Source organism: Myxocyprinus asiaticus, chromosome 33 (assembly GCF_019703515.2).
Source record: "Myxocyprinus asiaticus isolate MX2 ecotype Aquarium Trade chromosome 33, UBuf_Myxa_2, whole genome shotgun sequence".
Lineage (NCBI taxonomy): Eukaryota > Metazoa > Chordata > Actinopteri > Cypriniformes > Catostomidae > Myxocyprinus > Myxocyprinus asiaticus.
The window spans coordinates 13,539,938-13,552,713 of NC_059376.1; the positions used below are offsets into that span (position 1 = coordinate 13,539,938).

The 12,776-nt window shown below is 36.7% G+C and overlaps 2 protein-coding genes across 8 annotated transcripts in view; one reads left to right on the forward strand and one right to left on the reverse strand.

Annotated features, from left to right (window-relative positions):
- Positions 1-995, reverse strand: part of LOC127424301 (ubiquitin-associated protein 2-like) — a 38,296-nt gene extending 37,301 nt beyond the window's left edge. For 4 of the 5 annotated variants that reach the window (XM_051669346.1, XM_051669347.1, XM_051669348.1 and 1 more), the window contains exon 1: positions 926-982. In XM_051669346.1, coding sequence (XP_051525306.1) covers positions 926-979 — 54 coding nt within the window. In that variant the 5' untranslated portion in view covers positions 980-982. Of the gene's footprint in view, positions 1-925 lie in introns of all 5 variants that reach the window. The other variant, XM_051669345.1, reaches the window with a different exon arrangement.
- A 1,395-nt stretch (positions 996-2,390) lies between these two features.
- LOC127424297 (A disintegrin and metalloproteinase with thrombospondin motifs 13-like) overlaps positions 2,391-12,776 on the forward strand; it is a 34,868-nt gene continuing 24,482 nt past the window's right edge. The window contains exons 1-13 of one of the 3 annotated variants that reach the window (XM_051669337.1): positions 2,391-2,556; positions 2,862-2,928; positions 4,471-4,739; positions 6,368-6,530; positions 6,733-6,866; positions 7,498-7,581; positions 7,692-7,816; positions 7,975-8,121; positions 8,229-8,363; positions 9,375-9,525; positions 11,196-11,300; positions 11,644-11,795; positions 12,490-12,553. In XM_051669337.1, the coding sequence (XP_051525297.1) occupies positions 2,473-2,556; positions 2,862-2,928; positions 4,471-4,739; positions 6,368-6,530; positions 6,733-6,866; positions 7,498-7,581; positions 7,692-7,816; positions 7,975-8,121; positions 8,229-8,363; positions 9,375-9,525; positions 11,196-11,300; positions 11,644-11,795; positions 12,490-12,553 (1,680 nt within the window). In that variant the 5' untranslated portion in view covers positions 2,391-2,472. Of the gene's footprint in view, positions 2,557-2,861; positions 2,929-4,470; positions 4,740-6,367; positions 6,531-6,732; positions 6,867-7,497; positions 7,582-7,691; positions 7,864-7,951; positions 8,122-8,228; positions 8,364-9,374; positions 9,526-11,195; positions 11,301-11,643; positions 11,796-12,489; positions 12,554-12,776 lie in introns of those variants that run through there. The other 2 variants (XM_051669336.1, XM_051669338.1) reach the window with 2 other exon arrangements.

Genomic DNA, 12,776 nt, shown 5'->3' on the forward strand with positions numbered 1-12,776 from the left:
CACCCGTCCCCACCCTAACCTCACACCTGAAAAAATAAAACATGCCTGCATTTACTGAAGACGACAAAAACAGCCCATCAGTCTAAACTAGATCATCTTTGTTGCTCTATAGATGTTTACTCCCTGATGCGGCGAGGCCAAAAAGCCTTTCAGCCGTTCTGTGCGTCACTATCTATACTGTCTAAATGTTTTGTTTCGGATGTGGGTTTAAAATAGCCTGCACTGCCCATTTATTTGGATCATTTCAGCTATAATATTAAATGTTTGGCTATTAAGAACAAAGACGCTTAAGGGCTGTGCCTCAAAACAAGTGAGCTTCCTACCTAGACTCCATTATTGGCATCAACAGCGAGTTTTCCCAAGTTCGCTTCGCCCAAAAGTGCTGTCTAGGAAGGCAGCACGCTGTTTTTGAAGCACAGCCAAGATCTTATCTAATGGCGATTAAAATCAACGCGGTAACGGTTTGAAAGCCCCTTGATCACGAATAGGAGAGCTTCAGTGCGGAAGAAACATGCTGTCATTTAGGAGCAGCAAGAATTGATTGGAGTGATCGGTAAAATGGCTAACGAGATTCGTACCTTAGCAACCAGCACACAAACTCAAATTGGGAGTCGTCAAAATGTGTGTGGGCTGGTTTAATCTAGGAAAATAAAAACAAGCCCTACATTTACATTCAGTTTAGCAGAAGCAAAAGCAGCTATGAGTGTACCGTGTTTTAACCAAATGCTAACACGCTCGGTTAACTGTTTGAATACGCACCACGCCGCGCTGCTGCTAATGCTACGAACACTACACAAACTTCAGCTGATTTTTTACTACTACTATATCTACATTGCGTGCTAATTATATGAAACAATTAGCCAAGAACAAGCAGCCGCTCCTTTTACAAGCCAAATTGAATCGCTTTATGTTGAGTGTTGCGTACCCTCTCCACTGTGTTTGTTTTTACCTGCCCACAGACCGCACGCGCTTCCCTCATACACGAGCGCGAACCAAGCGACGAGCAACAAAATTATTTTCAACATAAAAGTCCTCATGCCTGTAAACAGATAAAAAAAGCTGCTCTGTCAGGTTTAAATCGCCTGACAGAGCAGCTGTCCCCCCACTAAGCATGTATAAAGATACATTGTTTATAAATACGATAAATAATTGATGTATCACCCTCAACCATGATTCATGTTGCTTTGGATCCTAAATGAATAAATGTGTATTATAACGTAGGTGACATTAACAAAATAAAAGTCTAAGTGTCACCGTCTAACAGGTAGTGCTCGGTAGATTACGTCTGAATTGTCATCTGGTACTGATTAAAAATTACATGATTTAAATTGTACTCAATAACGTAATCTCTTGGATTAAATTAGTAATCTAATCTGATTGCTTTTAGATTACTTTTGGATTAATTTCTTGTTTATTTGATGTAATATGAATTAGTACGATGGTACTATTTTGACATAATGTTACTTAAATGCATTAAAGAAACGTACTTAATGGATCAAAATATGAAAATGTATATATATATTTTTTTTTCTGAGTTGAATTAAAAAGCCGCTTAAATGTTCTTGCTTCAGCAATTTTGGTATTATAAACTGCATCCATGTGTGGTAACAGATTTGGTGGTTTTATTTGTGAATCAGATGTCACAAAAAAGTCTCTAAAGTTGTCACAGAGGCAAAAGTGCATTTATCTTCATTGTAATTATGGCTGGTGGCTAGAATCAGGTCTTTAAAAAGAAGAATTATGGGAACCAATAAATTATTAAATCAGTTTACTGCCTTTGTTTTAATATGTAACAATGTAATCCATAAAAAGTAACTGTAATTTGATTACAAGTATTTTAAAATAGATTTTAATCTAAATACAAGTACTTGAATTTTGTAATCTGATTACGTAATCCTGATTACATTAATGGGTCCTGCCAACAGGATTCATGTTGCTAGATCAAAATCAATGTCTGTTTCTAAACTCTGTTTAGACATTCTCACTGAGATATTCATTCACTGATTGATTTATTTGGACTAATTATTTTTCCTTCAGCTATTGGTTTTTGTTGTACCCTTTTTGTTGGCTGGTTTAGCATCATGTTTCAGTACAGTGCAATGACATTTGTTTATACATGAGTATCACCTCTTGCAGATTTGTCACAAATCAATAAAATGAGCATTAACTAAGAGCCCACCACAGCACAACTTGTGTTACCTTTTACACAGATCATGGTGTGTCAACAAATATTGTCTGTAATTCATCAACTCAGTTTCTGTGGAGCATGCTCATGCCTGCTGATCAATAACATTTCTGTTTGATCTTTGAAGTTGAGTGTGAGACATTGGTCTATGTACGGGACAGTTTTAACCAATTACAAACGTTTGTCACAGTCAGAATTGTGTCAGTACAGTGAATTGATCTCTAATAAGTCCTGTGCTGGATCAGCTTCACTTGCATTTGTGAATAAGTTCTGTCCAGTAGTCAAATATGGGAAGTCTTATATGGCTCTTTCTAGTTCCAGGCTTCTTAAAAACGACAGCTCTACTAATTTCTCAATCCACTTTGCAGAAGGTAAGATTTTTTTATTTTTTTATTTTTTTAAGCCAGATTTATGACCTACTTCACATAGGATTCAGGATGTTTAGTACTTTATAGATTTTGGCACAAAAATAAAACACAGCAAATATAAGATATATACTGGAATGCAGTATGTACAGTATGTAATAAAGTGACATAAGCAAAATGTCATATGCATTATTGAACTTGTAGATTGCAATGACCGTACCAGTTATCACAGCAAGTCTTCCTGTGAAATACAGTACAATACACTATTTTTCAATCTGCAATTAAAGCTGCATGTTTTTTTTCCTCCCAAGGATTTTTTACAGTCACTGAAACCTCAAGATTTATATTATTATTTTGATACTATTTCTTCTAAATCAGGTGAGTCTGATTCAAACGTATTGAGAAATGTTAAACAGTGGTTCCAAATACAGAGTCTATAGGTTCATACAATAAATAAATGTGAAGCTTGAATAAGCTTGAAAGAGTCAATAGGTTTAAAGTGAACATGGAATATGGAATGAAACATGTGCCATTGGGACTTGAACTTGAATTTTAGGACTTAAGTTTGAACATGTTTACTTGAAATTGAATTAGTAGTTTTGGACTTGAATTACATCAAACTTAAAATTAAAATGTATGTGGCACGAATTCAGATTGTTAAATTCAGATACAAAATTTTGATACACTGATTCAGCTTTTTTCTTCAGATTCGGGTAAATTTGACAAAGACATCCGGGTACTCGGAAAGAGCAATCGAGCCTGTATGTAATCGAACTCCTTCTTGACCAATCACAACGTAGCTCACAATTCACATTTGGAAGAGGAAGGATCCGCTGTGAAATAGTGCCAACGTGGGATCATGGGTGAACGAGAGCCACCACCTCTCTCTAGCGTAAGTTACTTGTTCTGTCCTGATGCAAACCAGAGGTAATTAGTGTGACTGGTAAACAAATGTTTATCAGATCAATGTTTGCCACAGGTTCCAAAAGGCAGTTAACTAATGTTTGCTGTGTTTCGCAAGCAACCACCTTCTGTGTAATGTCATGTTTGCTAGATTGTCAACTCTACTTTTATTTAATTTTTTAAGTTAAGATGGTAAGTTGGACGTGTCCATATCGTTGCAACTGCAAAGCTAACATTAACTTAACATTAGTCAGGTCTGGATTGATAAGTCGGTCAGAAAAGATTAATGTATCCCCTGGGTGTTATGTAGAGCATTAATAATAAAAATAAAAATAAAAATAAACCAGCAGCAAAGATTAGCTAACTGCTTTGTAGTTACAACACGGGTGGCAAACGCTGATCTGAAAATGAAAAGTAAACGCATAAGATAGCAGATGACTGATAAACATTTATTTAATGCATCTAACAGCCTGTTTACCAATCACACTAATTACATCTGTAGTTTGCATCAGGGCAGAACAAGTACCCTATGCTAGAGAGAGGTGATGGCTCTTGTTCAGCCATGATCCCACATTGGCACTATTTCACAGTGGACCCTTCCTCTTCCAAACGTGACCTGTGAGCTACATTGTGATTTGTCAAGGAGTTCGATTACATACAGGCTCGACTGCTCTTTCTGAGGACCCAGATGTCTTCATCAAATTTACCCGAATCTGCATATAAAACCTGAATCAGTGTATTAAAGAACTGAATCTGAATTCATGCCATGTACATTTGAATTTCAAGTTTGATGGAATTCAGGTTCAAAACTGCTAATTCAATTTCAAGTAAACATGTTCGAATTCAAGTCCTAAAATTCAAGTTCAAAATCTGATGTAATTCAAGTTCAAACTGCAAATTCAAGTCCAAGTAAACATTTTCAAATTCAAGTCCTAAACTTCAAGTTCAAGTCCCAATGGTACATATTTCATTCCATTATGGAAAGCCATACTGACATTGGCAGATCCTTCTCTTTAGTGCCTCAGTTTGAGCTGGTGTGGGTGAATTGCTCGAGGAATGAGTCTTTCAGAGGGCTATGGAGGTGCTCGTTTCAGACCCAGGGAGAGAGCTTTGAGCTGGGACAACACAGAGATGAATATCCAGTGTCCTGTCCCTCCAGTCTGGAACTAGTCATCAACTCAACAGTCAGTGTGGTGAAAAAGAGAGAGGATATGTGCTGTGAGCAGCTGAAATTGCTGAGGCCAGCACACACCAGAACACTTCTGCCTGTCTGCCATGGGAAACTGGTAGGAACTGCATGTTATGGATGTTTAAACCCTAAAATAAACACTTATAATAAAAGTTAAGGGAGAATTACAGTAAATGTCAGAATAAATACATAAGAGAGGGGGTATTAATGATAGTCCCTCTTTATTTGACCCATATACTGTATGCGTACCAGGGGTATTACTGTAAATATCACCTCCCTTTTAGTTTTAATACAAAATACAGCAAATGAAGGTTTCTGTTTTCATGACTGCGCTAGGCGCAGTGCAGTGAGCAACAACTGTTCGCAACAATCTTATCTTCATGAGAGCACTAATTCTAAGCTAAATTTCTGTGCCAGCGCAAAGCACAATTGGCCATGGGTGAGAGTTTTTGCGCTATCTGTTGGTGTATTGTATTGTACGTTAATGAAGTGGCGTGGCGCAAAGCGCAATTTGCTAGTTTCCTAAGAAATACAGTAGGTCATTATCAGCGCAAAGTCTAAATTCAGTTGGTAAACTAAACTCTGAAAATATAGTGGAACATTAAATTATGTCCCTGATAATCACTGTTGAAGCCATTTAATGAACCAAAAATGTACGAGATTTGTATTATATCTGTAGGTCATGGTTTATTTTTAAATTATTATTATTATTATTATTATTATTATGTTATTGTATTTATAATCTAATTTGTATTGGTATTTTTCCACCTGTTGTCATAATGATTTTTAAATCACTGCAAAAGGGGCTGTGGAAGAAGTTGGAGAGGGTAAAATGTTTTGAGTATGGGAGATGGTTATATACTTTTTTTTTTTTTTTTTTTAACCACTTCATTAATTTATTTATATTTTTGTTTAGTTTGGAATGTAATTTGAATTTAGAAATAATTTTGGTTTAAGCTTTTCATGTTTGATTAAACAAACGTATTTTTTAAAGCAAAATCAACTGATAGGTGCAAAAAATATCAGCTGGTGAAAAAAAAAAAAAAAAAAGAAAGTAAAAAAATACCTTGATCCACAGCCTAAACTGGAAGGCTGATAGATCCACTGGTAATACTAGCCATAATGTGTATGTCAATAGATCAGTTTGATTAATAATACTTACATTCTCCATATTCTAATGGAGTATACATCCAAGTCATGACGAGAACGCATTTTCCAAGCCTATAAAAGGAGCGTGTCACTGTCATAAAAACATGCCTGACATTCAACAAGGCACAATGCACAAAATGCACAAAAGTACTCAAGTCCATATTTCTATTCTTCTAATTCATTGCATACAGACCATTTACACTACCAAATTCTAATGAATGTACCGTCTTTGTTTATATCGCTGGTGCTTGACAGGGAATTGACTATACTATAGGACACAGATGGTGTAATAACCGGAGAAGAACTTCCGAATTCAATTTCACTTGACCCAGCCCACTTGCGCCTAGACTTGCACAAAAATACCACGCTCACTGACTACCCATATGACATATCGCATAGCCCTGCGCTTAGCAGCCTGAAATGTGAAAACAATTAGTTCACATGATCAAAGACATATACATTTACACATTTGAATTTAGGAGGTGTTGTCCTATATATTTAAGTACAGATATAGGAGACAAAAATGGCATTTCCAACATAAAGTGTTGTCTGTCTGATTATGGACATTCTCCCCAGCAAGGATTGATTCAGTCTAAGGAGAGGAGGCTTTATATTCGCCCGATGCTTCAAAAACACATCGACCTCTGGAAGGACCTTACTGTAGATTTACCCTCTGGTGAACCTCACCTTCTATTAACCCAGACTTTACCTGTGAGGACACGTCTTAAACAGCCCAAGAGTGAGTGATGTTTGTGATGGTGAAATACCATGGAATTATTGTAATTTGTGTTGAACAGGCTAAAATCTTGAATTTTGTTTTGTTATTTCAAGTGCAGTTTTTTATCGTAATGAAAGGTCTTCATAATCACAAATGTCCTGGATTCATTTTTTAGTGTTTATGCTTTTACTCATTTTATTACATTATTTGCCCTCTGTCTTAGGTCAGTTCAGGTTACGGAGAACACTTCTGGGGTCAGAAGTCATACATCTGGAGCTTGCAGTGGTAGTGGGTCCTGATGTTTATGAAATTCATAGACAAGACACTGAGAGATACATCCTCACCAATCTCAACATTGTAAGACAATTTGCAATGAAGAAATCGTACAACATACAGTGGGAGGTCTGAAAAGGCTTCTGTTAAGCATTTTTCTCATTTCTTACACATTTTTCATTTTAAAATTATGATATCGGCACAACAATTGGAGCGAAAAGTTGAAACTTTGTTGTGAAAAATACAACTACAACATGAATTTGAGAATGTCATAGTATTTGGTACATTTCCCCCTTTTGATTTAATGACAGCATGCACTCAAGCTCACATTGACTCCACCTGATGATCCATTTTATCCAGCATGATTTGAGAATGTTCCAAAGAGCATATTGTTTACCGCAATGGAAGCAAAGAAATCTGACCTTTTGTACTAAAGAGTTAACATGGGCAAAATCACAAATTTGCTTACATTTGATTGGTGACCTAGAAACAGTGCATAATCTTAAATATTTCTCATTAATTTCACATAATACTCTTTCTTTGATTCAAATGTTTAAAAATACTAAACCTTTCTGTTTACTTTCAGGTTTAAATAGAATTTTGAACCCTGTTTTTTAATGTGGACTTTTGGACCCCATTATATACTGTATGATCATCCATTTGTGTGCTAGATTTGACTTGGGCCTTTACAACACTCTCTCTTCTACACTTACAGGCCTCTGAGCTTTTGAGAGATTTCACCCTTGGTGCAAATATAAGAGTTCATTTGGTTCGTATGGTCATTCTGACAGAACCAGAGGTAACAAACAAATTGTTTGATATGATACTGTCTCATACACCAGCACCAACAGCACTATAGTAATCAAGTAGGACAATAAAGTGTAAAAGGCCTTTTGTTTTCAACCACAGCCAGAGATCCAGATCTCGGAAAACATCACCTCTTCTCTAAAAAGTGTTTGCGAGTGGGGTCAGAAGGTCAACCCTGGTGCTGACACTGACCCTTTACATGCAGATCTGCTGGTGTATATTACCAGGTGTGGTTTACAAAGAACTGAACAGCACAATTATAAGCCTTTATTGTGTAAGTTTGTAGTACAGTATTAATATAGCATTTCTGCAATAACAGTCTATTTGCATTACTTTAATTTTTTATTTTATACTTTAATTAGTATCTTCCTTTGACATCACCAAGGTTTGATCTGGTGTTACCCAATGGGAATAAGCTTGTGAGAGGTGTAACTCAGTTGGGCGGAGTTTGTTCCACCCAATGGAATTGTGTAATTACAGAGGACACAGGTTTTGATCTCGGCATCACCATCGCACATGAGATTGGCCACAGGTAAGCCAATAGTAATAATAAAGTTCAATTACTCTAGTACATTTCACCTCTTCAATTTAATCAGGTTGAGTTATTGTGAACCAACTTTTGCCTTACTGTTTCTCCAGTTTTGGCATAAATCATGATGGAATAGATAACACATGCCGCTCTAGTGGGTTTATGATGGCATCTGATGGAGGTTATAACAGTGTAGATCTCACCTGGTCTCAGTGCAGCAGGGCTCAGTTCCACAACTTCTTCAGGTATCAGGTTACTAAATCACAAAATCAATAGCTATGTTTGGAATAGCATAGCATGCATAGCTCTTTTGTTTTTTGTAAGCAATCAGTTCATTTTTAATCTCCTTTTAAACACTTTTGTGATTATGATCGGGTCTAGGGAGGGGGCTGGGGGGACATTGCCCCCCTAGATTTTCCTTGTGCCCCCCCTGAAACTTCTGACGCCTCCCGGACCAATGGCGAAATACAATCAAGGGGGACCAACCCAAGCGGAATTATCAAGGAGGAGCACCCCCCAGTCCGACAAAGAGATAAAGATCAATATGCCCCCAAAAGATTACATCATAGTACCGCCCCTGTTTGTGACTCATTATTTGATAGAAATAATGCATTTTTATTACAGATTATTATTGGATGCCACACACAAATTTAAGCATGCAATGTAATGAGGTTTTGTAAGAAATAAAACTAGCATACTACTTTTTGAAATGTTTGTTGTTGCATATTGCATGCTCTTCCCAATACATTTTTAAAAATTAGCCAGTATATACAGTGCAGTAAGCAGTATGCTAGTATTCCATTCCAATAGCCAGTGATTACAATTCATTGACTAAATATCCATGCCACTGTTCTGTACTGTTTCATTTTTGACTAATGTTTTATGTTTTTGTTATTTATTCCATGTTTATTTATATATAAACATATATAAGCATTATATATTATTCCGTTTTACCTATTTTATAAAACTTGTTTCCAACTCCTTTCCCACATATTCTTGTCCTGTCCAAGTGTTTTCTTATTTCATCTTCATCATGTGGATATTCATTATAACATGACTGTATGCAGGGCCATTGCAAGGTATTCTGGGCCCCCTGACTGTTTACTGCCCTGGGCCACTTTTCTATTAGAAAATAAAGTTTAGAATTTGTTGTGGGGCCCCCTGGACCTGTGGACCCCTACAATTGTTACCACCTTTCACCCAACTAGCTACGGCCCTGACTGTATGGTTAAGTCTGTTCATTGACTGTTGTTTAGTGCAGGTAAGGTGGAGTGTGTGAAGGACGTGCCAGTGCTAGATGGTACTGTGTCGGATATGAGGCCTGGTCTCTACTATGGAGTGGATGATCAATGCCGTATTGCATTTGGCAGTTCAGCTACTGCTTGCTCATTCACTAATGGTGATATGGTGAGTAAAAAATGACCATCATAATAAATTAATGAGTAAAAATCACCATGAGAAGTAATGTATTATTAGCATAATTGCCAAAGCAAGTATCTGGTATTACCTGTTTTGTTAACTGTCACGTTTAATGGTTTAATGGTTAATACCATCATAATTTATAGACCTTATTCAGGCTAGATGCCTTACTGAATTTCACGTGAACGAAAACAAGGCTGTGAGGGATGGACTTACAGTCAACAGCATGCACCTAATGTGTAAAGTTACTAGATCAGATTTAATTTTCACAACTCAGTTTTCTGGAATTTTTCTGTCTAATCAAAAGTGTTTGGAAAGGAGTATTTTAAATGTTTAGTCAGCTTAACAGTTATCATCAAGATAGAACAACAGAACAACTCATTGAAGAGACTGTAGTCTGCCTCACAGCCCAGCCATTCCTGTCAAAAATTAAATATGGTGCTACTCTAACTAAGGTCTATTGTAATTACTTGCAACTTTGCCAATAAATATGTTGCCTAGATTTTCTAGATTGTATTTATTTATTCATTCATTTTTTATGCAGTATGAGGGGTATAGAGGAATTATTCTAGAGAGCTTTTTATAGGACAAAAATGTGTACATGCCCATAAGTGCAAGACAAGTCTTGAATATTTTTGGTCTATTTTCCTGGAAGGAAAGGAGTAGGCTGCATTAGCGTGTAGATGGCCTTAAGGGATAGTTTACCAAAAAAATAAAAAAAATAAAATACAAATAATTCTCTCATTTACTCACTCTCATGCCATCCCAGATATGTATGACTTTCTTTTGCTGAACACAAAGATTTTAAAGAATATTTCAGCTCTGTAGGCCCATACAATGCAAGTGAATGGTAGCCAGAACTTTGAAGCTCCAAAAGCACATAAAGGCAGCATAAAAATAATCCATACAACTCCAGTGGTTAAATCCATGTCTTCAGAAGCAATATGATAGGTGTGAGTGAGAAACTGATCAATAATTAATTCCTTTTTACTATAAATCTTCTTTCAAACAGCCCTCCTATGCACGACCGAGTTCTTCTTCATTTGTTTTTTTGCCGATCCGCATTCTTCATGCATATATCCACCTACTGGGCTGTTGTGCAAATATGATTTATTTATTCTTTTTCTTTGCTTTAGCCATCCCTTTTTCTTTCTTCTCCCTGCCCAGTAGGTGGCAGTATGTAATGTGAATCGCTAAAAAACAGAGGAAGAAAAACTCAGTCCTCTCGTGAACGTGCATAGAAGGGCTGGTGAAAGTGTAGATTTATAGTAAAAAAGGACTTATTTATGGATCTGTTTCTCACCCAGACCTATCATATATCTTCTGAAGACATGGTTTCAACCACTGGAGTCATTTGGATTACTTTTACACTGCATTTATGTGCTTTTTGGAGCTTTAAAATTCTGGACACCATTCACTTGCATTGTATGGACCTACAGAGCTGAAATATTCTTCTAAAAATTATCCGCTTATGTTCAGCAAAAGCAAGAAAGTCATACACATCTGGGATGGCATGAAGGTGTGTAAATAATAGGAGAATTTTCATTTTTAGATGAACTATCCCTTTAAAACTACTAGACATGGACTAAGCCACAAAGATCCAATTTTAATTTCATATGGTATTTAAATGTGATGATGTTTTTCTTATTGTCATCAAGGCAACTTGTCGTGTTCTGTCCTGTCATATCAACCCACGTGACCGCAGTTCTTGTACTCGTCTCCTCGTTCCTCTTTTGGACGGGACGGAATGTGGGCCCAGTCAGGTGATAGATTTGTATTTATATATGATGAAATATGTAGATTATTATTTTTAAAAAATTGTTTATATATTGTATATGTACATCTATCTATCTATCTATCTATCTATCTATCTAGTATACAGTACATTCAGCATTATGGAATATGTTTGAGACTGACATTAATGATGCACATTTTTTGGGTTGTTTTAAAATTATACAATCCCTTCATTTGGACTACAACATTTATGTAAAATGGTCAAACATTCTTGTGAAGCCTGTACTTCAGTTTTATGCAACTCAGACCATGAAAAATTCTTATTTTGTGACCAATTAAAATGAATCGCCTTCTTTTTCTGTGTTACTAAAGTGGTGTTTAAAGGGTCGGTGTGTGTCTCCTTCTAAACTGGGTTCCTCAGTTGTGGTTCACGGTTCCTGGTCTTCATGGTCTGAATTCTCTTCCTGCTCACGAACATGTGGAGGAGGAATCACTTACCGCAAGAGGCAGTGCAACAACCCCAGGTGCAAATGACACCCCTGCTGAAAAGACCAGCATTGCTGGTCACCAGTGTGTGTTGTGTTTTGAGTGTTGGTCCCCCAGCATGGGAGGCTAATGTGCTGGAGATGGACCATACTGTTCAACCAGCTTCACCAGCTAGGTTTTGCTGGTGAAAAGCATGGCTATGATGGGCCACCAGCTATAACAGCACCAAACCAGCACTAACCAACATAAACCAGCCCAGATCAGCATGGGAATTGCATGCTGGTTAAGCTAGTTTTTTTTTATTTTTTTTTTTTATTTTTTTTTAGCAGGGACTTCTCAGACTACATATGAAGCATATTTCTCCTCTTGCATTGATATTTTGATATTTAGGGGAATTTTCTTACCCCATTTATATATATATATACACTTTCTGTGGCACTTTTGCCCCAAGCCCTGGTTCATTTCTGACCCTGTTGCATAACATGTAACACACCAAAATGTAGAATGTGGTGTGAAATATGGTATCTGTTAATGTATCAGGAGTATCTTGTATGACATTTTCCAATACAAATCCAGCAAGTGTAAATTCTTTTTTTACCTGAACACAATTATATATTGATGTGTGATTTTGCGCAGAAATTAGGGATTTTATGTAAAATGCCATTTTTATTTATATGTCACTAATAATAATCTGCATGTATGTGTTCAAAGCGATGTTTCTGTACATTTCAGGCCAGCCTTTGGTGGTACCGTTTGTAAAGGACAAGACAAAGAAGCTGAATTTTGTAATGGACAGGTAGTAGCCACCAGGCATGTTTACACTGGGCCTCTACAGGTCATCTTAATCAAATAAATGATTGCACCATGCACATTGTACATGTGGCTGCAGTGATATATGTGTGCAGTGTTTCTCACTGAGTGCTAAATAGCATTTATTCTTTCAATTCAGATTCGATATGCCGACTGTGTTTTAAAGGGGCTATGACATGAAGAATAAAATGTTCTTGATCTTTTGACAT